Source organism: Oryzias latipes, chromosome 23 (assembly GCF_002234675.1).
Source record: "Oryzias latipes chromosome 23, ASM223467v1".
NCBI classification, from domain to species: domain Eukaryota; kingdom Metazoa; phylum Chordata; class Actinopteri; order Beloniformes; family Adrianichthyidae; genus Oryzias; species Oryzias latipes.
In genome coordinates, this window is record NC_019881.2 from 15064455 (window position 1) to 15089587 (window position 25133).

General features: G+C 37.2%; 1 protein-coding gene across 2 annotated transcripts in view; it reads right to left on the reverse strand.

Annotated features, from left to right (window-relative positions):
- plxna4 (plexin A4) overlaps positions 1–25133 on the reverse strand; it is a 231814-nt gene that overhangs the window by 193688 nt on the left and 12993 nt on the right. For both annotated transcript variants that reach the window (XM_023952327.1, XM_023952326.1), the window contains exon 2: positions 12994–14347. In XM_023952327.1, the coding sequence (XP_023808095.1) occupies positions 12994–14244 (1251 nt within the window). In that variant the 5' untranslated portion in view covers positions 14245–14347. The remainder of the gene's footprint in view (positions 1–12993; positions 14348–25133) is intronic.

Sequence of the window (25133 nt, forward strand, 5' to 3'; positions counted from 1 at the left end):
ACTGCCTCTATTATTTTTTCCTGTCATTCTTCTGTCTTTCAGCCCACCTGTTTAATGCATTTACAAAGTTGGAGAATGAACATTTGCTGTGTTTTGATCTCAGCTGTTTCTGTCTGAATTTCCGGTTTTCGCTGTTTTTCTTAGTGTTTTTACAGTGCATGTAAGCAAAAAGGTTTTTGATCCTTTATTCTTCTCACGGTATATCTTAGCTTTATTATAGTACATGAATGTAAAATGTCTTACCCAATACAGTGTAACACTCATTTACACATCTGAAAAAGTGTTGCATGTTAGATTAATATAGCTTTAACTTAAATGATTACACAATGTGTGTGTATTTGTGTCTAACAGGTAAAGGTCTCCCTGTGCAGAACAGAGGTATTTCCCCCAAAAAATAAAGGTAACAAGAGAGCAGAGAATGTATATTTGGGCAGAGGCCAGGCACTGAAGCAGAATCAGGTCACTCTCAGCTGTATCCATCTCTCTGCTTGTGTCTGCCTGCCAGCAGCAGCACAAAGAAAGCTCTCTTCTGGACGATGCAGTGGGATCAGCAGATACAGACTGAGGGGAAAAGAGAAGGGAGTCTGCGCACCAAAGCTAGAGTTGTTCAATGAGATTAGTGGCAAAATGAAAAGATCTGCTCTTTAATATTTCCTGATGTAGAGTCTAATCTGCGTCTGGACTGATGTGATGGTTCATAGGCGGCAAATTCTCCAAATAAATGAAATTTCAAAGAAATGTGACATTTTCATTCAACTCAACCACTGGAGACCTCAAAGTCTATTCCTTTTTTATTGACTACACTTTGACATTTGTGCTTCTTTTTTCATCAGTTCCCTAAAATGTGCACCAAAAAGTGCTTCTTGTCCTAATGACAATTTACCACTCATCATATGGTGATTACAGTTATTAGCCAGCTTTAATGTCACTGATAATTATGTGGGAAACCTCTTATGTAGATGGAATTGAGTCAAATGCAAACCTAGTCACTGATCTTTGTGCAGGTAGCCACTTGGAAATCCAATATTTTCCTTGGCTCTGGTGTGCTAAATGACTAACCTGCTTCAATGACTGGAGGCACTGGAGGATTTTGGCATGATTAAGTGGGTTAGTTGTGTTTGTTGAAATAAACCAACACAGAATTTTGCCTTGTGAAAAAAACTGTCTTCAAGCAAAATGTATTCAGTAAAATAAACATAAAAACATGTGGTATTTGTAACAAAAAAACAACACATCAAAGAAAAAGCATTTTATGCTGACAATTTACATTAGACGTTATCCCACAGTTAAACTACTCATGCCTAACACATATATGAGCCAAACGCTCACTGTAAATGGGGTTAAAATTGCATAAATTCTTTAGTATAAATAATTTTGCACAGGATTTAAAGAACAAAAATTACTAAAACAATGCCAACTCTATAAATAGTCTTTTGTCAATAAACTCATCCTTCAATCCATTTATGGCTACACCAAGTCTCTGGTTCTAATATGGATTGAATAAAGGAAAACAATTTAAATGGGTATCTTCCAGGTTCAAATTGGCTAAAAGAGCAGCCTCACTGTTGAAACACAGCTGTGCTAAAAATGGATTTAAAAATAAATTGCCTTTTTTTGGGAAAGAGACTTCTAGGCATTAGACATTGGTATTAAAACTAAAGTATTTTTTCCTTGTTTGTGTATCAAGCAACAATAGGATTTATTACCTGTAAGTCAGTTAGAGCATGTGTTAATCTAATAGTTATTTTAAGATGTGCCACCAAATGATTTTTTTTATTGGTAGACCTTCTGTTATTCCCTAAATCTAACAGGGCAGTCCAACCTCAGTCCCTAAAACCCACTAACCTGATCATTTGACACTGAAAGGATCAAAATGTCAAAACATTTTCATTTTACACCATCACAACCTTCAATTTATAATGCATTGGCTCCAAAATATAATAAAGAAACAATGATAAGCTTAATTGGGAGAAATTTAACATAACCTCTATATTAACAAAAACTATGTTTTTGCCTGAAGCAAGAATTTTATGACACGAAAAAAGTATTTATAATACAACGTTTCAGACGGCTTTACTATGGTTTTATTTTGAAAAGGTAGTGCTGTCATACAATGGATTCTTTTGTGCGATCAATTAATCATGACCTGTAATTATTTAATCTAATTAAACTATTTTTAGTCTAACCTGAAAACGACTGTGAAAAGCCCAATTTCGAGGTATTTTAATTTGTGACATTTTGGCACAGTAAAAAAAAAAAGGAAAAAAATAAAATCAAAATACAATTTAAAAAGTGGCTTAATGAGGTTTTGCTATTAAAACAGAATTTCAACCGTTACTTTTACATCACCAAGGGGTATTTTTTCACCATCAAACAATCAAGCAGAAAAAAAGCATCAGTTGCAATGTGCTTTATTTAACACATCAAAAAAGTAGAAGCACTACTCTGAACAATCCAAAAAATATTGACCACTAAACATCAGCAACAGGAGTGTACTGTGTACTGAGACACCATGGACAATATAGGACGGGTTTTTTAAAAAGAACGTTCATGCAAATAAACAGTCAGACCCTTGTTTTAATTGAGAACACGACAATTGTTATAGATTAAAAATGAGATTAACAAAAAATTTTTTAATGTCTGTAATTAATTAATCCCAATTAAGGCATAATTTGACATCCCTAGTAATACTTTTTAAATTTCGACATCTTTCAATCTTTCACTGATGACCCAAATGTATATATATGTTGTCTAAAGGTTCATGATCTTGTTCACATACTGTCGAACAAATGACTAGGGCAACCAGAAATGCAACCACCAACCCTTAGGCAGGAAGACAAGTGCCCTACCTCGGGGCCACAACCACCAACGTTCATAGTACTTTTTTAAAGTAATGGCAACACGAAATGTTAACAAAAACATCACACAAGTTTGTGAAAATGATCTTTTTTCTTAAAGCCATATGTAGGGCTGCACGATATGAGGAAAACTCGCGATATGCGATATTTAAGATTAATATTGCGATAACGGTACAATTTGCGGTATATAAACAAATAAAATAAACAAAAACATCATTCCCATTTAATTGCAACAGTTTAAAAATTATACTCCAAATGACCCTCGTTGACATAGGAGACAAACATCTAACATAATAGGCCTCCATCCGATTGGTCAACAAGGTGAAGGCGTCCATCCGATTGGTCAAATGCATAAAGGGATTTATTTGATTCGTTAAATGCTTCAAGCTGCCATAAGGTTGTATTACACATTTAAGGTTTACGATTTATTGCGATTTTCATTGTCTTTTGCAATATGCATATTGCAGTGCTGGGTATTGCGATAACGATAAATTTGCGGTATATTGTGCAGGCCTAGCCATATGGCATATTTATGACTTCAAGACATTGTGAAAGAATGTCTGATTTGGGGGATTCTGTGCATTCTGCTTCTTTACTTTACAGGTTACAGCAAGTATTTTGTACCCTTTTTTTTGTTTTGTTTTTTACATGACAGCACTCTGAGTCATACTGAGCTGTCGACTGAATGCTTATATGGGGAACAAGGGCTGTCACAACGTAGAATTTACAGTCTGTGTTTTGTGCCTTCAAGGCTGTACTGAAAAACAGCCACAATGATTAGGACCACGGAACAAAAATATTACTTTAGAAAAGAAGAAATATGGGATGTCAATGTGTTTGATACCAATTTGCCTGAAAACATAACATGGCTAAATCATAGTTATAATATGCAAAAATGCTCAAATATTTATCTATTTATTGTTTTAAGTTAGAATTCACCTGAACTGGATTTAGATATTTTTCTTTTACAAACACCAGCCAAATGTTAGCCAAGAACCTGCATCAAATAATAAATATTTGCTTGGGAGAACTAATCAAATCAGGGGCTAGTAAGCCTAATAATAATGGAGACACACAAACATCACTGCTGCAGAGCGAAAAAATAAAAAATGAAAGTACACAGGTGAAATTTGACATTTGAAAGTGGAAAATGGGGGAAAATCACAAATCAAACCAAAATGCTTAAAGTTTAATGGATTTACAAGCAGAAATATGCTAAAGATAGAATTTTAACTTTTTGTTAAAAAAAGGACAACAATATATTTTTCTTTTTTTAAACAGGAAAAGCATACAAGTTGAACATATCAGCTTGAATAATGATAAGTCTAAACTACAAAAAGCTGCTTCTTAGAGTACAAGCATGTGTGTTTTTTGAAGGTTTTAATGAAAAATGTCTATGTTTTAACATGGTGGCAGCTAGTTTAGATTGAGAAGATTAAAACATTTGTAACCTAAAGTTAAATTGCAGCTTTTACCTTTTAGGATGTGGCGTCCACATGCGTGGACATCCCAGTTTGGGTTATATTTCCTCAGTAGTTAATTCTGCTTTACTGGGTCCCTGTGACTATGCGTGTAGAGCAGGGGTCGGGAACCTATGGCTCGCGAGCCATATATGGCTCTTTTGATGGTCACATGTGGCTCGCAGAGAAATCTTTAATTATACTTTTTTTTCATTAGTCCAGTCCTTCTCGGGCGCGATGCGATGCCAGAGGCGCGCTGTAGTAGCGGTGCTTGGAGAGAAAACTATCAGTTTACTATTATCTATTATTTCACAGAGTTTGAACCAGCCGGAAACCTGTGAATTGCCGTGCCTAAAACTGCGCGTTCCCGTCTCTGAGAATGAGCGCGCATTAGCGGGGACGGGATGTGTGAGGAAGAAAGCAGAGAGGGGGGGGGGGGGGGGGGGGGGGGCACGGCCAGCAGGTGAATCGCGCAGGGATTGTAAAAACGTAAAATCCGCTGCCCGTCACTCACTGCAGTGTGTGTGAGTGTGTTTGGCTCCATGTCTGCATGTGAGCAGTCTTTGTCACATCTACAGAACATTCAGACCAACGATCACGTTTAAAGTCTCAACGCCTGCATGAAGCAGAAACTCACCACATAACCAGACTAGACCATCAGCAAAACTACTATGAGAAATACTCATCATTTATTAGCAACAGGATAACAATGTTATTCAAAATAATCCACAGACTTATTGTACTTTAAAAATATTGAAATTACATCAAATGCACACATTTATTTGTATATTTAGTTTTAAACATATTGTCGCGGACAGAGTTTAATTGGGTGGCTGTTGGGCCGCGTTAAAAGTTCTGGAGTTCACTAAACGCATCATGCAGAGATCTGATTGGCTCTCAGTTCTGTCACTCAGCCTGTTGTTAGGTAGTTTGGACCAATGGGGTTCAGCTATGGGCCAAATAAGGGAAATGGGAGGGGCTGGAGCGGGAGCAGGGGAATATAAAGTTGGGAGAAGCGCTCTCGTCTCGGCGGGAGAGATTCAGGAGTTGCTGAATTAATTGTACGGCGTTTGTTGCGGTCTATAGTAACCAGAATAAAGAACTTTAAAAGAGGTTAAGTCTCCGTGCCTCAGTTGGGAAAGGGACACAACATTATTGTATGGCTCTTTTGAAATTAGATTTAAAAATATGTGGCGTTTATGGCTCTCTCGGCCAAAAAGGTTCCCGACCCCTGGTGTAGAGGGTTAGCTCAAATATTAACTCAGGTCTTAAAGAGGTTAAAGAGAACATTTTCGCAAGAAATCCCTGAATCTTAATTTTTTTTCTACATGGTGACAGTAATGTTTTTACAATTCTAAATATTTTGTTCAGCTTTATACAAATAAAGGTCCTTCAACACAAAGAAAGCAGACTTGATGCAGCTTCTCTAGCTTAGCTTTTTCTTTTACCTGTAAATACCAATTATTTGGCCCAAAATATTAAGTCTTTTAGCACAGTTTTATGCTAATATTACAATTACAGACTGTGAGACTTACTATGTGAAGAATTACTAAATGGCCAGCATGCCAGTTCCCCACTGAGGTCTTGATTTCAAACTGCTGGGGTGTTTTTTTTTTGCACAATTTTTAAAGCTCAAATTGTTCCAGTCAGTAAAATGAATATTTCATTTACATAAATGTTTCACTATATTATTATTACTTTTTTGTGAGTGAACAAGTCAAAGCGTTCTTAATGGCAGATTTAGAACAATTTAAAATTTAAGAATACAAACTTCTTCAATAATGTGATCGATTCCTATTAAAGCAACACGGGTTCTGCTTTTGGATGTTGATTTGAGGTTTTCTAACTTATCCCCATGTTATTTTTTTAATTGACCAGTGATAGCTTTTCTACAATTTACATGGTTCACTTTTTTTTTTTTTTTTTTTGGTGTGCATTTTGATGGATTGAAGGCTCTTCACCTATCAAATGATATAAAGAAAGGTTCAGATTTCCAATTAGTCTCAACAAGACAAAGCAGACGTAGACAATGGACACAGCATTACGCCGGGCTGGGCAGATTTGTTCAGAACCATGCATTTTTCTCTCAAAAGTGGGACTTGTACTCTGAAGCGCTTTATTTATGGTATTTTCTACTTTCTTATGCATTTCATTGGCTCCTGCAACTTATACTCCAGAAAATATGGGTATAGAAATGTTTGCCTTTTTCTGCTCTATGGAAGAAAACATTACACTGCCATGATCCCAATCTCAAGTTTATGCTGAACTATATAGAGTACAAGAAAATAACAAACAATTAAAGTTACTACCTTCAGTCTGTCTTGAAAAGCACAGGTCAACCCAAGCTGTGCATGTCAAGAAAGCTGGAGACACTTGTTTAATCACAGAATAATGATATTGTGATGGATTTTGACCTTTAGCAAGTGGTATCATATATGGAGATTTAATTAGCGAGCCAGCCAGCAAGCAGGGTAGCGGATATATAGATGGAGAGGAGTGATGTGAGGAGGGAGGGGTGAGAGAGAAGACTGAACATTCTTAATGAATCTGCTAGCCTTTCCCTTCCTGAGGATGTGGCCTAGACTGACTCATCAGCAACAGTCACAGTCAGTCACTGATGAAGAACCCCTATCAGGAAGAGGAGGGATCAAAATGACCAGCAGAGCAAACAGCATTATTTAAAGGCCAGACAGAAAAAAAAACCCACAAGGCACAAAAGAAAAAAGAAGCAACATCAATAACATAAAAAGTGAGCATGTGGTATAATAGAATGTAAATGTAACACTTCTTTTCAAGTGAAGGATGAAAGAGGGTGCATGTGTTAGAGGATTGAGAGGAAGATCAAGAAAAAGACAAAGAAACAGCAGTGGCCAAATAGATTTGAGTATGTGAAGAGGGTGGTACAAAACAGATGTGAAAGAATAGAGCGCAGCATGTTAGTCAATGACACACAACTGATGATCATTAACAAAAAAGATGAGTTGATGGCCAAGAGGAACGGGGGATGTGTGGACGTTTTCTTTTGGGAAGGAGGAAGGCGAGTCTTCCAACAAAAAGTTCAACTTTATAAATAAGGGAGACGGGTACACAGACTCGATGGAGATTATGGCAGAAGCCATCTTTCTAACATTGTGAAAAAAGAAGCAAAAGCAGCTAAAGAAAAGAGGATACAGCCAATGAATCAAGGATGAGACAGAAAAGAGTGCAGCAATGAAATTTACTGCAATCCTGTTGTTCTGTTTTTTCTGCTGACACAGTGAACAGAGGGAACAGGCAGCTTTTTTTATAGGTCACATGCCACTTCTCAATGATCTATGGACGCAAGGCCTTTTCTGACTTATACTGTTGAGTACGCATTATGTGGCTCAGCCAAGCATGGCCATTTGGGGGGGATAGAGGAAGCACTCCCCCTTAACGCTCTTTTATTTCTATCCATCCTCTCACCCACTCTGCAGTATATTCCCTTTTTTCTCTTCTGCTTCATCCTGTTTGAATCTTTTCTGCTATGACTGAAAGCCTCTTAAAGATTTGTGTAAAGCATGAAAGGTCTGCGGGGATCAAGTGTTTTTATACTGTTCTAACAAAGCTGGCGTCCTTGAACATACTTCTATGATGATGCCATATAATCATGGACATGTTTAGAATTAAAAATTAAAGATTTGAGTTGTACCTCTTTTGTAAAGGTACATAATTTAAAATTGTTTCATCATTAACTTAAAAATCAACCTGTTTTAAGGAGTTTTTTTGTCAAACTGGTGTATCATACGGCCCGGTTTCTGTTGTTTTCTCATGTGCAGCACTTCAAAAGAGCATTGGTTAAATTATAATGGATGGGTTGCATAAAGATATGCAAACACTATATGCCTTATAGTATATGTTGTCTGACCTGTTTATACATTTATTTCAACCAAACCGATCAGGAAAAGAATTGGTTAAATCAGGCACGCTCTTCTGCGACGTAATTCGCCTGCTGTGTCAAAATAGAAAATAAATGTTTTCGATTAGTTCAACCCTTTATGCTTATTCGATTTCAAAAGAAACATTAAATTATAATATAGAACAAAGTCCTCTCTCTACACCAATGCTCCACTCCCTTATAAACAGAACACCCTTCTGCAAACACAGAAAAGTTCAAAAAGGCTTCCAAACATTTTCCCCAACTCTACAAATTCGCTATGAGAATAGATGAAACCAACATTTGTACGTTTGGAGAGTAAATGTTATTTCAGTCAGTGGTTATAAATGTCTTGTATAACAATCATGAATCAAAACTTCATCCCAAATAACTTTCTGTTGACTTGTTGGACAAACAATCATCATCCAATCAGTGATGTCCCATTATACCTACCTTTTCTGGTTTCTTCTTTTGCTTTGTTTTTTAACATTGCAATTTTAGGAATTACTTTAGTCATCCTAATTTTTGTTTCTTGTTTTATGGAAACCTAAAAAGGTATGAATGTGGACTTTAAAGACACATTTGGGAAAAAAACTAAAATGTCAAAAGTCAAACATCCTCATCCAATCAGCGTTGTCCCATAAGACTTGCCTTTTTCTGCTTCTTATCGCGTTTCATCTTTTTCAAAGTTTCTTTTTAATTTTGTTTCTGTTATTTGGAATTGTGTTTTGGTTTCATGAATTTTGTTTTGATTTCTAAAATATATATACATATATATATATATTTTTTGCTTTTTTAATTGTCATTGGCATTTTTAATATGTTTTCACATCGAGTGATTTGTTGTTGTGATTTGCACTTCAGGGCCACTGTAAAACTGTCCACCACTGTGTGTGCTCATCTTTGACAAGCCAAAGTGTGCTAATGAGCTGGAAGATTGTTCATTTTTGTGCAACTGGGGTAAAGAGGAAAATATGAAACCAATAAAAAGACTCAAGGGAGGGGAAAAGGACAAACCTAGAAAAGTAGAGTGTGGTGGAACAGATACAAAGACACGGAGCAATAACAGAAAAAAAAGGCACATGTTCGTATAAGGCGGCTTCTCATCTTGGCTTCTTCAGGCAGTAACAAACCTATAACATGAAGTGTGCCATTCAGAAATAGAAGGACTGTTTTTTTTGTTTTGTTTTTTGTTGTTTAACCATTTTAGCCTAGTTTTAAGACAGTCCACATTCTAGCTTTTAGGAACATAATTGATTATAAAACATATTAACAAAGGCTGCCTTCACACTGCAGGGTTGCTCAATCCCGATTTTTGAAAAAAATCAAATTTTTTGGCAAGGCCGTTCACATTTCTAATTAAATGAGAACTCTTGTGATCTCCTGTGTGAACGTGAAATAACCCAGAAGTGACCCGCATATGCAGAAGACGACTCAACGGTGAACAACGACGTCACTCGTTGTTTGCGGAAGTAGCTAACGTTGACAATGGATGTCAACAACAGTGTTGTCAACAGCGGAGCTCTTTTTGCATTATTACATTTATTTTCACAAAGGAGCCAGCACAATTACAATCTTCTCATTTTAAGAAGGATTTGGAGCCGGGATCGTCTGTACCCACTGTTGTGGAATGGTTATGTGAATGTGCTGGAGCCGCACGTGTGTGTAAGAGAGAGTAGAGAGTGTGTGCAGCGCAGTAGGGAAAACTGCGCTCTCTCCTCTTTGAGGGGCAGTGAGAGGCGCGCATTCATGTTGTGTGTTATGGAGGAAGGAGAACGATAATAAAAGAAAGTTCCCCCCAGAAGAACTGCAATTGACTCTTTATTAACCCGCTCTGGAGAATCTGAGGGTCCTAATGGGGAAGTGAACCCCGAAGGAGGAGACGCCTACTGTCACCCGCGCTTTTGACCACGGTTGGAAAGGGAGGAAAAAAGTCATCGCGGGAAATGTTCAACACCACTTAGCTGGAAATCCTTTCAAAAACTGCCCAGTTGCAATAAGAGCCCTTGAGTTTGGCCTGAATAGAGCTGTCACCCCACATATTAATCCAATCGGAGACATTGCTTCCCTTCCACTGACTGGTCTCAGCAGCATCGTCCGCCATGGTTAATGTTTATGTTCTCGTTCTCGCCTACTGCAACGCAGAATTATGACGTTTGTAGCGCATCGATGACGTACGGGTCGGATAAATGTGGCCTGGCCGTTCAGACGGTGGTCGCATTTCAAAAGATCGGATACGTATCAGATACAGGACCACATACCCAAGTGGCCTGGGTCGTATTTGAAAAGATCGGATCTGTGTGGTTCAGACTGTCATGAAAAGATCTGATACAGGTCGCATAGGGACAAAAAAATCGGAATTGGGTCGTTTCAGCCTGCAGTGTGAACGTGGCCTAAATGTGCAGTTTTTTATAAAATAATTAAAACTGAATACTTGACTTATTAATACACAAATATTTTTGCGTTGAAGTTATATAAAAAACATAAATAAAAAAAGTAAAACCTTGTCAAATGATTCATCTGCAGTAACTATAGTTACAAGTATTATCGAACCTACTTGAATGTATATGAGAAGTCATTTATCTCCTGCAGAGTTCAGCGTCACCTCTTCAGCAGGGTCTAATTTATGCACTGGCGGTGGCACATGCTGAAATGGCATCATTCCTCAGCACTAACCTCAGCATGCTCCCTCACACTTCCTCTCCCTGCTGACAGCTACACCCAAGGCGTGATTTATCAAGGCCCTCAAGTGGCAAACAATGGAGTCCTGGCACGGGTGCTGTGCCAAAGAGGGATTCATAGATAAATGCTGTGATTCCAGATCCAAACACAACTGAGGTCAATTTCATTATGTCTCACATAGGGAGACCAGGTGTCCCTCTTTGTGGGAGACTGCACACTATCCCTTGTCCATTGTCACACAAATTGAGACATCCATTTCAATCTTAATTGTCTCCATTTTTTTTGATGTAAATGCTTCTATAAAGAAGTTGCTTTTGGCTCCTGTCCAACGCCTGGGAATAGAGCTGAGAAGGCGTTCACCACAGGAACTGTGTTTAATGTCCGTCAACCTGCACACATGCGGGTCAAAAGCATTTTAACCTCACACCACCACTGCTGCCTATCTACATGCTGCTGGGAAAAGTGGAGGACACTATACAAGTGCAGTTTAAATAGTGCTGTGCTGAAATTTAAAAAAAGAGTATCACAAAAATGAAGCATAACTTTACAAGTTCTTTGGAATTTGAAGCAAATCTTTTTTTTTTTTTTGAAACAAAAAGTAATAAAAGTGGAGCAAGCTTTTTGGAAGCTCTATTTAACATAAGATCTGCTGAAGCTTGCTGGAATGGTAGAAAAATGATTGCTATTTAAAGAAGATGTGAATTACCAACAAAATGCACTGATTCCATTCAAAATTAGGCAAGCCAGAATTGCACATTTAACTGAGAAACTCTGATATATAATTAAAAAAAAAAACATTCAAGTCTAGTAAAAGTGCATGGCTTTTTAAAAATGTACATCTATTTAAATTGCATTGTCTTTACCACTCCATTAAAATCTACAAACTCAATTTATGGAGATTTCTTTCTAATTTTCTTGGAGCCCTTAGTTTAAAATCTGTGGACTGGCTCAGTTTTCTGCTTGTTATCAAGCTCATTTGTAAGCCACTTTGTATTAAATCATTTGCCAAAGCCTTAAATGTAAATTTGTCATCAGTCGCTGCACATAAATGCCTAATTTTGACACTAGACTTAACTCGTAACCTGCTGTTATTAAAGGAGTATGGACATGATGTTTAAAGATGGTCAAATCCCAGAGGTAGTGATAAGTTTAGCATTTAAATGTTCTGGGGTACATGTATGTAAGAAACATCCCATCAAAGCAAAAGAATAAAGAAAATCTCCGCCTTTGAGCTGCAGTAACACTTTTGACAAATCTATACATTGAAAATGAGACAGCGTAGCTTTGTCTAACCCATTATCTAACCTCTCTAAATGCAAATTTGGCCAGATAGCATTTTTTAAAGATAAGCAGACAATGTAGGGAAAGACAGTGACACTTCATGATCAAGGTAATTTGCTTATTCCTGAGCTTCACACATTTTATTAATAATGTAGTACAAGATGAGAAATAATTCCTGAAATCACTTTGTTTGCGCGGGTGTGGTATTAACATGTATCTAATTTAGCCTTATTTTTATATGCGTAAAGTGAAAAATCTAATAAAATGAATCAGTGAATTTGTAATGTTGTTATAGAAAATGGAATTATGGTAATTTTAGTTAAGCATTTTGCTGCATTGTTTAAAGGCTGAGGAGATTAAAAGAGGCAATGGATGGTGTTAACATCTCAACATAATGGGATGGAGCATGAACCCATCGCAGCACACAGTGGGGGTGAGTCCCCCCTTCATCCACTCGAGTTCATTACAGCCAAGTTCATTACAGGGGTGGGTCAAAACAGGTCATCACCTGTGATAATAGCCAATTTTAAAACTATACAAAATGGAGAGAGAAAAAAGCAGTGATTTGTTTTTCTTTTTATTAAAATTTCAACAAATGTCTGTATAAAATTGTCTAAGCTCAATATGATTGATTTATTTTTTATTTTTGCAGAGAGCAGTTATATAATAGAATGTGTGTCACCTGGAGTGTCTTTCAAGTATATATTATCTTCATGTGGATTGTTAAGACATTTCTATAACGCTTGCTTTGAACTGCCCTTCTCCTGTCCATGAACTGGCAAAACTTACAAAGTCACTCTCGCTGTGGTGGTACTCACCGCACTGCTGCAGGGAATGTCTTTGACTTTCAGCCAGGCCAAGTCCAGTGTGCCCTCACCCTTATAGCAAGACTGAAGCCTTTCCTTGATTTTCTCATTGATCTTTCGGAGAGAGAAAACACAAAGCGCAGAGTCCTGGGAGGCCTGCCTTGGACGCCTCTTCTGGCCTTTTGAGAAAACGGCGAACAGCACATCATCATCCGGCGTCACATCTAATGACCGTGCCAGGATAGCACCAGCCTTTGATAGATAGGCTGCCTCCAGTAAGCGGTACTCCACATTGCCACTGATGCATCCGATAGGCACCTCAACATATGAGTTGAATGCAGTGTCTGCCTTGCAGAGACGGACTATTTTTGATGTGTAAACCTGTTCCCTACCAGCAGAGGAGGACCCAGTGGTAGGCCCACCTCCCATTTCAGGCTGCAGAGTTAGAAAGTATACAAAGTTGCCACTTGCAAAGCCATAAATGTAGTATATGTCAAAATCTGGGATGACGGTGAAAGTGTCCGAGGGGATCTTAATCATAGAGGCCACAAACTCATCGTGGAAGACGTACGCAAACATGCCATCCTCCTCTGAGTTTCTGGCTAACTTTCGACTTGAAATTGTGGGGAAATACTCTGGTTTCCCATCAACTGCTGTGGCTACAAACAGCATGTCTGGAGATGCATTACCATAAGAAACAATGACTCCAAACACAGAGCCGCTCTCATTTACACCAGAGAGGTAGTGCTCTTTCTTGTGGAAGGGCTCTCCTAGTTTGAAGAGGTCATCTAAGCGAAGCAGTTTGCAGATACCCTGATAGAGGCTGCCACAGGCCAGTAACCTGTTTTCTTTATAGTCCATCAAAAGCATCTTGTTTACATTGTTTGTGAGTGTAAGCGGCTCATTGCAGGGCTGGACAATGCGTGGTGGATAGCACTTGCGGTTGTCTTCCTCGGGACCAGTCACATGGAACACCTGGACATCCAAGCCAGGAGACAGTTTGTAGATGCGGTTGACAGCCCCTAAATAAACATTGCCATTGCGATAGTCCACAGCAAGATGGTTAAATGTCCACTCGGGGTTCTCAGCATGAAATGATGCATACTCCTCCTCCTCCTCCTGGAGGACTGCAGTGATCACTTGTGAGCTGGCACTCTGTGCCTGCGGAGCCTGCACTACTGTTTGTGATGTCACAGGAAGCACCAAACTAAACAGGAAGCAGCATACAGAAAAAGAGGTCCTTATCCTTGTGAGGGATGACATGACTGTGCTGATGGTTGGATTAGTGAGAAGAAGGGCAGAGGCACAGTCCAGTACCGGTGACAGTCAGGATCAAGCTTCTCTTGCAATGAAGAGCATCATGTACCTGAAAGAAAGAGAGAATTCATTTATTTAAATATCACAAGAAAATTACTGTGTTCAGCCTAACTCTCACAGGTACTGACAGTTGTACATCAAGATGAAAAAAAAGAAAAATTAAGTTAACCCTGTTCTAATTTTATCTAGCACAAATGAGAAGGAACAACTTAATGAGATACACAGGTGAGAAGGCCACACGTCTGAGACTCCAGAGCTATCTAATTTTAGGGGGGAAAAATAGGCTGCATGAGGACAAAATAAATGGAGAAAAAGAAATTAGGCTGTGGTAAAGTATCACAAATCAGTAAGATCATTTATTGAAAGGCAGGACAGAAGAGGAGGAGTAATGTCTCAGAGGAGTTGATCAGCATGGCACTGCAGCATCATCCTGCATGGCCCTCTGCTTCTCTCCATCTCTCTTTGCCTTTCTGCTTCAGCCTATATCCACTTAATTGATTCTCCCCTTGGAGTAGCAATTTGCATGCTTTGGTGATTTTTCCCTCGTCTCCCAATAGGGCAGCTTACCTGCTGACACTGCTAGTACATAGAAAAGAACTGGATTTCTCTTTTAAACATACCGACACACACACATCCATACACAAAAAGGTAGGAGGTTCATGAGCCAAAGAGGAACAATTAGGGAAGAAATGCTTGTGTTTGCAGAAATAAGCTTTCCTGCTGTCCTTGGGTCATTTGCTCAGACTCAATATTTCATGCATTCTTGGCCAATGCAACAAGAAATAGGGCTATTAATAAAAATCTGCTTGTGTAAATCTATATATTCAAAGCATTCAGAGGATCAAAAAGACAACAATGTTGGACCAAAATGCATGTAACTAAAAAAGGAACGACCTTGGGAGAATTTCAGGCATGCAGCTCAGCAGTGCGTTGTTTACACCTCCCAGTGGACGGTTCAGCCAATTAACTCACCTGTTCCGTGACCAACTTAAAGAACCAGGTGTGTGCTCTACGCCTTTGGTAATTCATTTGCACGAGCGCTGCGTTTACTGCCCCACCCTCCTCCCCGGCTTCCACCTGTGATCTCAGCTGGGGTTAGTTTTTATACCCGAAGTTTTCAATGAAGACCTTGTTTTATTGTTTCTGAATGGAGCTGTATGCCAAACTATAAAATTATGCCAAACTAAAAAAATATGGAAAATACAGATTTTCTACTGTATGAGTTGTCTGACTGAAATGTAATTTTTTTAATTTTGTAGTGTGCTATTCGATAAAAAAGCACAAGTTTTCCCAAGATTGAAAAAACAAAGTCTCAGTTGATTTATAACATTTTGCATAAATTATTTGGCTTACAAAATAAAGAAAAAAATATATTTACTGTGGGCACTAGAACACGTGATATCTTGAAACCACACATCAAATCTGAGACTCTCGTTTAAAGATTTACAAGGTGTTGAAGTGTGCAATGCAACCTCACAGCAATCTGTCCCATCTCTCTTAAATCTTCTGCAGACACAGAGGAAGTGCAGTCTCTCAAAACATGATAAACAGCAGATGATGACAGGGAGAGAAACTGAAGCTGATTTAGGGGGCATGAATATGGGTTTGTGTGCAAAGAGCATTAATTATCACAGCTTTGACATGGGTACAAGATGACAGGGTGTGAAAAAGAAGATCAAGACTGAGAGAAATATGAAATAAACCCTACAAGAAACATCCACTTAGGCAATGACATGTGCAGCACAGAAAAAAACTAATAATTGAATTGCTTTAGAGACCCACAGCAATGAATATTGTGTTTTAATATGTTCTTGCGGCATTTTTCCCATGAAAAATGTGAATCAGGAGCAGACAAATAAAATGCTGTTGGAAAAAGCTTGTAGCAGTGACGTAGGTGCTACATTCAATGGGCCACAATCTCCCTACTCCACTCCATTCTGATGCATCCACTTGCATACAAATAAATCTATCTTTGTTTTCCTCGTCTGAGCTGGCATCCGGCTCGAAACTGTATGGCTGGATAGTTCCAATATTGCTCGCCATTTCTGTTACACCGCTAATGTTAGGTCAGGGCTGTAAGCCAGTGGAAGAGGATGTAACAGATAGATGTCGGGAAGCAGGGTCGGGTTTACTTCACGCCAACGGTCCCGCCCACAACTCACAGGTGAATTTCTAATGAATGTTTTGAAACTACAATATTTTTTTTGTCTAAAAACGGCATAATCAAAAATAAAAGACCACTGTGATCGCTTTTACAATACATCAATAGATGATTGGAGTGGGAATTTAACAACATAAAGGATTTATGTAAAACCTAATAATTTGTTTTAAATATTTTAAAAAACAAAAACATCTGTAAGAGCCCTAAAAATAGCATTGGGGCTATGGGAAGTCATAATTGTGCATTCAACTAAACCCAACAAATAAACAATACAAAAATTAAGTTTAAACAGGAGACCAAGTGGGGGCCCCTGGTACTACTACTGTAGGGATGACGGTGCAGGTAACCAATTTTTCTACTCTAGAATTAAAAATAGAGCCACATGTTTGGATCACTTTTGGAATACAGCTCCCACCTTTCATTTACTTAGCTGCAAGGACAGCCATAACAAAGTGTGCCTCTGGAGCTCCCGGGTAGCCTAATTCATCAGATATAAATATGTGAGAAAGACACAGAGGAAAGAGAGAAAACAAAAGAAGACTAAAGAGGGAATAAAGTGTGAGAAATGGTGACAAACAGAGGGAGAAGCTGTTATTTCACCTGCACATCCACCTATTCTCATGAGGATGAACAAATCCAAATTTAGACACACTGTATTTCCCTGGGAGAAAATGGAAGAGAAAAGCTCCCATCGGATTCCCCACTAAGAATAAGTTGGAATTTTGCAAGAGTAACAATTTTAGAAAGGGCCTTCCCTTCAACTCTTTCAATTTTTCAACCTGGAGCCTTTAAAAGCCTGCACAAATGGCACTGTTTGCGTGACTCGTGCAGCAATATGAACAAGATTTACACACAAAATCACAAAAAGCAAATGCTAAACCCCCAATTTATTCTAGCGGATATGTACTATTTATCCTGCATACTGCCTTCTTAACTGTTAATTGAAGTCTGCACCATTGTTAATACAAACAATGAAAACGTAATTGTTGATTCTTTCAAGTTTGCTTTTTGTGCCTGAAATGCATTAAGTAGCCAAAAAACAAAACAATATTCAAAGACTTTTTATCAAAAAAATAATTACCACTGAAGTTCATCTCCAAGTTTAAAAAGAACTATGTTTTTTTTCATAAAAATAAACCTTAAAGCAGAAAAGAAGAGATAACTAAAACTTACAGATTAGTAGAAAAAAAACAAGAACAAGGTAGCTAAGTTCTCAAACACTAGGCCAAATAGAAACAATATTTAAAAGACTGGTTTAGTAATGAGCATTATTATGTTGCAAATCTAAATTTGAAGACAAGAATTTTAGACAAACTGAAATGTTTTTCATAAAATTGGAAATACAAATTTATTCATGACATTAAAATACACGCTTTAATTCAAGATTCAAGATCAACTTTTTTAATCCCCGAAGGGAAATTTCGTTGTAGTAGCAGCAGACACAAAATATACAGGGAAGAAAAGAGGAAGAGATTGAATAAAATAATAATAAAATAACTATACAGTAGAAAAAACTCTAGAACTCTCAAAAAAATCTTACGTACATTCAAGTCTGCCAGATGAATTGTAAAGTCTAATGGCTGATGGCAGGAATGACTTCCTGTATCGTTCTCTGGCACAGCGGGGGTGTATAAGTCTGCCGCTGAAACTGCTTCTCAGATTGTCCACATCCCCAAAGAGGGGGTGGGAGGGATTGTCCATGATGGTCCCCAGTTTAGCCAGTAGTCTGTCCCCCACTACCTCCTCCAGATTGACAAGCTTGGAGCCAATAACAGACCCTGCTTTTCTAATGAGTTTATTCAGTCTGTTGGCGTCCTTGGTTTTGATGGAGAATGGAGAATCTTCTGTATTTTCTAAACTTAAGAAAATATTAGGTAATGCAATAAACTAAGACATAAATCAGCTGTTAAAAACTTTTCAGTTTGAAAAAAACTGACAAGCCCTAAGAGTCAAAAGATTGAGAGCAGATATGAAATACATTTTTCTGTCAGAGGTTAGGAGAGGTGAGTAAACCATGTATTCTTATAGAAAGAAAAAAATGATTAAATAATTCAGGCACAGAAATGGATGAATAATAATGAATGACAATGAAGTGAACTACGTCTTTTAAAATTATAGTAAAGTAGGATAGAAGGTCAATAGGTCAGTGAAGTTTCAGTACAGAAAGAGAGATGAGAAGGGCTACCATAAGGTTAATAGCTCTTCTGTCAATTTATTTGAAACTGGTTGCTAATACCAAGGACTTCTGAAAGTATAAATGAATGGAGGCTTGGCATATTCCACAAGAGAGCTCATTATTGGTTAAAAAAGATAAAAACATTTCAAATTCTCTGCTTCAAAGAGCCGCTAAATTGAAATGTTAAAACAAGTTAACCAAAATACTTGATTTTTTTTTTTTTTTTAAATACATGTTAACCTAAAAAAAAGACTCCCAGTGGCATTTACAGTATTTCCACATAGAAAAATTCTTCTCTATGTTTATGCTGAGCAACAGGAGTTCATTAGAAATTCGCCTTTTAGTTATAGGCGTGACATTAATAAGCCTGTCAACACTTCCCATCACCCATCTGTTTATGTACTCTCCTGCTAGCTTACAGCCCCTCACAACCCCAACCTAACATTAGCGGTCCAACAAAAATGGCGATCAGTGTTGGAGCTATCCAGTCATACAGTTTTGAGCCAGATGCATTTTTTCGTCTGCTCCTGATTCACAAGGATTTGAACAAAGAAATACCTAGAAATGCAATTCTAAGCCTCATTTTCTTTATACATGTTCTCCATCATGAGAAAAAAACAAAAGAACATAATAAAAACACTATTTTAATTCAAGTGATCACTTAAGACAGATATCCTATGGGTAATTTTTCTATACCTCATAATAACATGAACTAATATAACAACAGTGGTAAAAATTAAGTTGCAGTATCATTTAAAAGTCATTAATGGGTTAAGATTAAGGGAAAAGTTATAACCAACACACAAGGCAAAGGAAAATGAAAAGTGAACGACAGATGCATGTCCCAGATCTGTGGATGCACCTATTGAAGTGCCCCCCCCTTTCCACAAGTCCACCCTCCCTGGATGTACAGCTCCATGCTGAGCTTTACCACTGATCACAGGACGCACTGTGCATGACAGTCACACTGAACTGCAGAAAAACTGTCCCTGCCAACATCAAGCATCATCACAAATGTATGCATGCACAAACACATAACCTACAGAAAATTAAAAGGGAAATGCATACATTAGCTTTTATCGCACTGACATAAACATCCCAGCTAATAACAATAGATAGCAGTGCCCTATCATTTCTCATATACTACAGATTTAAATGGTTGACAAGATTATTCAGATTTATAAATAAGCGGGAATAGTCATCCTGTGATCAGCTTACTTGGTTCTTAAGGAAAAAGCTTTGAATTTTCTCTTTAGTTTTTAAAAAAATGACAGCTAGCAGTTGCTTTCATCAGTAAAAAATGGCAGCACTATCATGAACAGTTACAGATGTAAAAGACTAATATCCTTTAGTAACCACCATTTTTTATGATTAAAAAGTGAGCAAGTTGAGCATGCCGACAGCAAACTCCTGCTGATACACAAACAGATGGCAAGACCATTTCCTTCAGGAAAACATTTCTCTCAGAAGATAGTGAGGGAAAAAAGGAGGACACAGAGGATAGGAGGCGGGGTGTCCTTGGTGTTTACATCAAGACGTGGATTAGCAGCATGGATTACTGTCACAAGATACCCTGTCAAGATCAAGGTTAGAAGGTTTAATCCGCCACAGAGCTGTTGATATTACAGTGAAAGTCTTCCGATTTTGCTGTCAACTGAGTACAAGTAATGTTTATAAAATAACAGGCTGGAACACTGATACCATGACTACACAACATGCAGAAATTGACCATTTTTTATAGCCATCAGTGCTTAAAAAATATAATATATATATATATACATATATAACAATAGCTCCTCAGTAAATAACAGCTATGCATTAGGATAACAAGATTTTTAGACAGCATAGTAACCTTTTCAACAGAGATACAAATACAAATGCGATTTGACTAATAAAAACATGAATTCATGATGCTAAAAATTATATAGTCTGCACACACTCCAACCAGAAAAAAATAAAACCAAAATAACAACAAGAAATATGAACTCTGACAAAATGCCGTGTGAAATGAAATCAAGTATAGTAAATCACTAATCAAGTTCAAGTCTGAACCAGACAAATTCTTCTCTAAAGCTTAATCTTTCTTGCCAGATGGCTGCACGTTTTTTAAACCCAGAGTGAGTAAACATTAGGAGAAAAAAATCCAACTGGGGAACTTCTCTTGATTTAGAAAAATATTGATATTTACTCTTTCTATTTGGCATAGCTCTTTTTTTTACATGATTTAATTTATCTGAAATTCTTTTCAGTAGTAAAGTTTTTCAACACTGAAAGACGAATCGTTTTTGGCTCCGCTCTGGGGGCTGTGGCTTCACTGATGCAGCAGGTGACTGATGGAGTGTTATCAGCAGATCAGTTGCCTCTAAAGTCATTAGGACTTTTGAAATATTGCCATCTGCGCCTCACTTTGAGTGGGATATTTTACAATCACTAAAAGAGGCATTTTTTTCCTTGGTTTAGCACAGAACGATGACTCTAGAAGGGCACTTTGAGAGGCAATGTTAACCTTCCATGTGCTTAAATTCAAAGATCCACAAACAAGTATTGCTAATAGTTAAACAAAATGTCTTAAAGATCCACTCCAATAAAAACTGTTGCTTTGGTCTAATTAACATGTTCTTGTGGCGTTAATATATATATATGGGGGACATATAAAGAAAATTAAGCTAAAATTACATTCATATATATATATATATATATATATATATATATATATATATATATATATATATATATATATATATATATATATATATATATATATATATATATATATATATATATATATATATATATATACACCCACACATATATATATATAAATATATATTTATATACTTTTTTTTCTTGCTTGCTGATTTTTAAATTTGGAAAATGTCTTATGTGAAGCACTGTGAGCGAGTTTTGTCCGAAAAACTCTTCTATAAATGAAGTTTGATTTGTGTGCGGCTGTCAGATAGCAGGAGAGCAAATAAATGGATGCCGGGAAGCAGGGTTGTGCTTACTCCACACATATGGTCCCGCCCACCCAAACCTCAAAGGCAAATTTTTAATGGCCTTGGGTACTACAGAAACTATGTCCTAGAAAACTACAGGTTTTCTTGATTTTTGCCTAAAAACTGGATAATCATAATAAAAAGACCACTGGGAATTTTTTAAATATCACAAAAGATGATCAGAGTGGGTGTTTAAAGTTCAACATATAAAGGAATTATATAAAGTTACAATTATTTAATATACTAGAGACTTAAACCAAATGACTGTGCAAGTATTGAATTTTTAGCTATATTATAACTGACAAATATAGTTTGAAAGCTTGAAACAATTAATTCCAATGCTTGGTAGATAAAGAGAATTACTTTCTAATAAACTAAAGACACACTTGCAATATAATATGTATAACACCTCAATGATCATTGATCTATCCCCTTGTTATCCACATTTTGTGCTATATAAGTGCACATAAAAATCAAAGGGAGAAATTTTGCTGCGATTACTGTCAATGTAGCCAAGAATTCTAGCCTAAAGCTGTTTCTCTCATTTTCCATTTCTTTTTTATTCCCCTCTTACCCCAAACTCCCTTATACCCTAACACTGGTGCAAACACATGAATGCAGAGCTCTGTGAAGGAATCAGCTCACCTACATCTGCTGCTGACTGGCACCACTTTAAGTCCCAACGCACTCTTTCCTTTTCTCTCTTTATCCCTCCCTCCCTCCCTCCCTTCCTCCCTCCCAATAAAATAATCTCCTTTTTGCGCTGTTATTTTAGGAAATAAAATTGTTCTCTTCTTTTAAGCTGTTTTACTTTCCTTCCTTCTTTCCCTTAAGTTGCATCTCCAGTTCCCAGTCTCCGCTTTTCCTCGTGACACAGTTAATATTAGTCAGTTAGCTTAAAGGTGGAATGATCCTGCTATGTGAGAAAAACTGAAACAAGAGACGTCAGTGTTGTTAACAACGTGTGGTTCTTTCTTGGTTAAGACGACTGGAAAAACTTTCCTCTTTTCCCTTTTATGTCAGGAAGTTTCCTTAAAAGCTGTTCAGATGTAATTTAATTACCATTAATGTAAAACAGTTGACTTTTGGAGAACTCCTGTCAATTAAACAAAAAAAAACAAAAGAAACACTTTAAGGTATATAAATTATTGATCTAATAAACTGAACTTTTACTGGAAAATCTCAACAAGTCAGAACATGTAATAATCTTAATGTTCCTCTTGTTTGGTCTCACTACAAGACATTTCTGCTGACACAACCTATATTTAAGGAAAAGGCTTCTACACACGTGTCTGTTAGAGCTTTTAGTGAGCTTCATTTAAATTTTATTGTGTTTTGACTAGACTACTTTTAGTGGGATTCCTTTAAGCCATTTGACTTTAAGTTCCCAGAGAAGATGGTGGGCAAATATAAAATATGTACATCCATCTAAACACAGAGAGGGGGATAAAAAAAGAGTACTCTTCAGACTCAATGCAAAACATTGAGAAAGGAAGTAGACAAAAGTATTTTTGTTTGCCTTACCTTTGCATTTACATTTTTCTTACGGTTACAATGATACAAAAAAGGGGTTCAAAAAACTCTATCAAAATCTGAATGTCCCTGCTGAGGTTCCAGTCTTTAAAATTGTTGTGGAAGCTTTCAAACATACACAAAAAACAGACAAACAAAATTGCGTTTTGATCAAGCCAACAGGTGTTATAGGTACGGAAATATCCTTGTTTATATGCCGTTATGTTTCACACTGGCAGACAAAATGGGACATTTGAGGTGCCAACTGAGAATTAAAGCAAGTACTGTATTTTCAACATCTTACAACAAAGAGGAGAAACCAGCATGACTAATGTTATAGCTCCAGTTTATGGCACTACATTCTGCCCATATATGTGACAAAAAATCATGTAAAATCTGAAACTCAAAAATGGATAACAGAAGTTTTCATTTTCTGAAACAAATAAAAATATCAGCACTGAAACTTGGGTGAAAAAAAGGGTGGTTGTTCATGAAGAAACCTGTCTTTGGACTGTTGTTGGGAAAACTGTCCCAAATGGTGCACATATTAATAGATTTGCATGACGCAAATTAAATATGAAAATTGAAATGTGACCACATTGGCTGAACAAAGAAAAGATGATGGGGAAAGTCGAATGTGGTTCTGCTCTCCACAACATGTTTTCTTTTTAGTCAATTACCATTTATGGGAATACTGAGGGAAATACAGTTTTACATTTGCAGCTATTTGATGAAAAACTTGACATATTTTCATGCGGTTTTACCAAGTCGTTTTGCAACCAGCCCACAGCTGTTAATTATCCTGTCTTCTTGTCTGTAGCTAAATGGAGCTGGAACAGAATTGACCTTCGAGATTAACATCTTAGACATGAAAGCCCATAATTCAGACGGATTTGTGGTGATTATAATAAAACGATAAACTGCTGCTTTAAGTCGTATCTGATCCCTCAGTCAGTTTACTTTTATTCAACCTTCGGGTTTTCAGATATGCAAGTGTTTGAAACCGACTGTGAATGGGTGCTGTGCGGGGCCAAGTGAAGAAAAAGAAATTGTAGTGCTTAAGAGCCATTTTCTGATTATCAAAGATTTGTCATTTTTTGTTGTATTCCATCACATGGGTTAAAAACCAAACATACCCACACATGCACACACAACCAAAGCAAAGAAACACAAACTGGATCGCCATGCACATCTGTGAGTCTCATCATTGCAGGGGATAATTTGGTTTGCTTGAAGCTCATGGATTACAGCTCTTCCTTATAATCTATACAAGACAAATCTTAAAATCTAAGCTCTTGGTTTAATATGCGCAGCTGGAATAAAGTTGTCTGCTTAACCTGTTGTCAAATTGTGATTATCCTTTGTTATGGAGTAAATTTAACTACAGTCACTCCAATTGTCTCCTAAATCAACACTATTATTAAAATAAAATAAAGTTTTCAGGTCATGTTTGTTATTGCTCTTTGTCATCCTGATATATGGTATAATCCCGGGCAATTCATTTATAGTTTACATCTAACATTGCTTTCTTCTGACCATTATTAGAAAGGAAATTGTGGTCTTGCGCAATCTGCTGTTATAGACAAATAAACTGTGTCATACTCTGTCACCCTATTCCCATGCCTATACAGGATATATTTTTCTGTAGGACATGCGAGATAGATAGAAAAAGTGGGACACACTAGTGAAGACAGAGTGTCTACACCTGCACAGACTTGCTGCTCTGCTGTAAAAAGTCCCAAAATACTGAAAAATGAGCAGTTTGACAGGATGTGTCAAAAGTGGCCTTCCAGCTGCTGAAATGTTTCAACATATTTTGCAAATGGTCCTGCAGAACCATCACTAGACAGATCTGATGAATGAGCAGAAGATGGAAAAGTGGATGTGTAATTTCCTTAAAAGGTCAAAGCCAAAATAAGAAATTCATAATCATTTGAGTTGACAAAGATTAAATGAAGTGTTATTTAGCTTTTTCCACTATTTCTAAGAG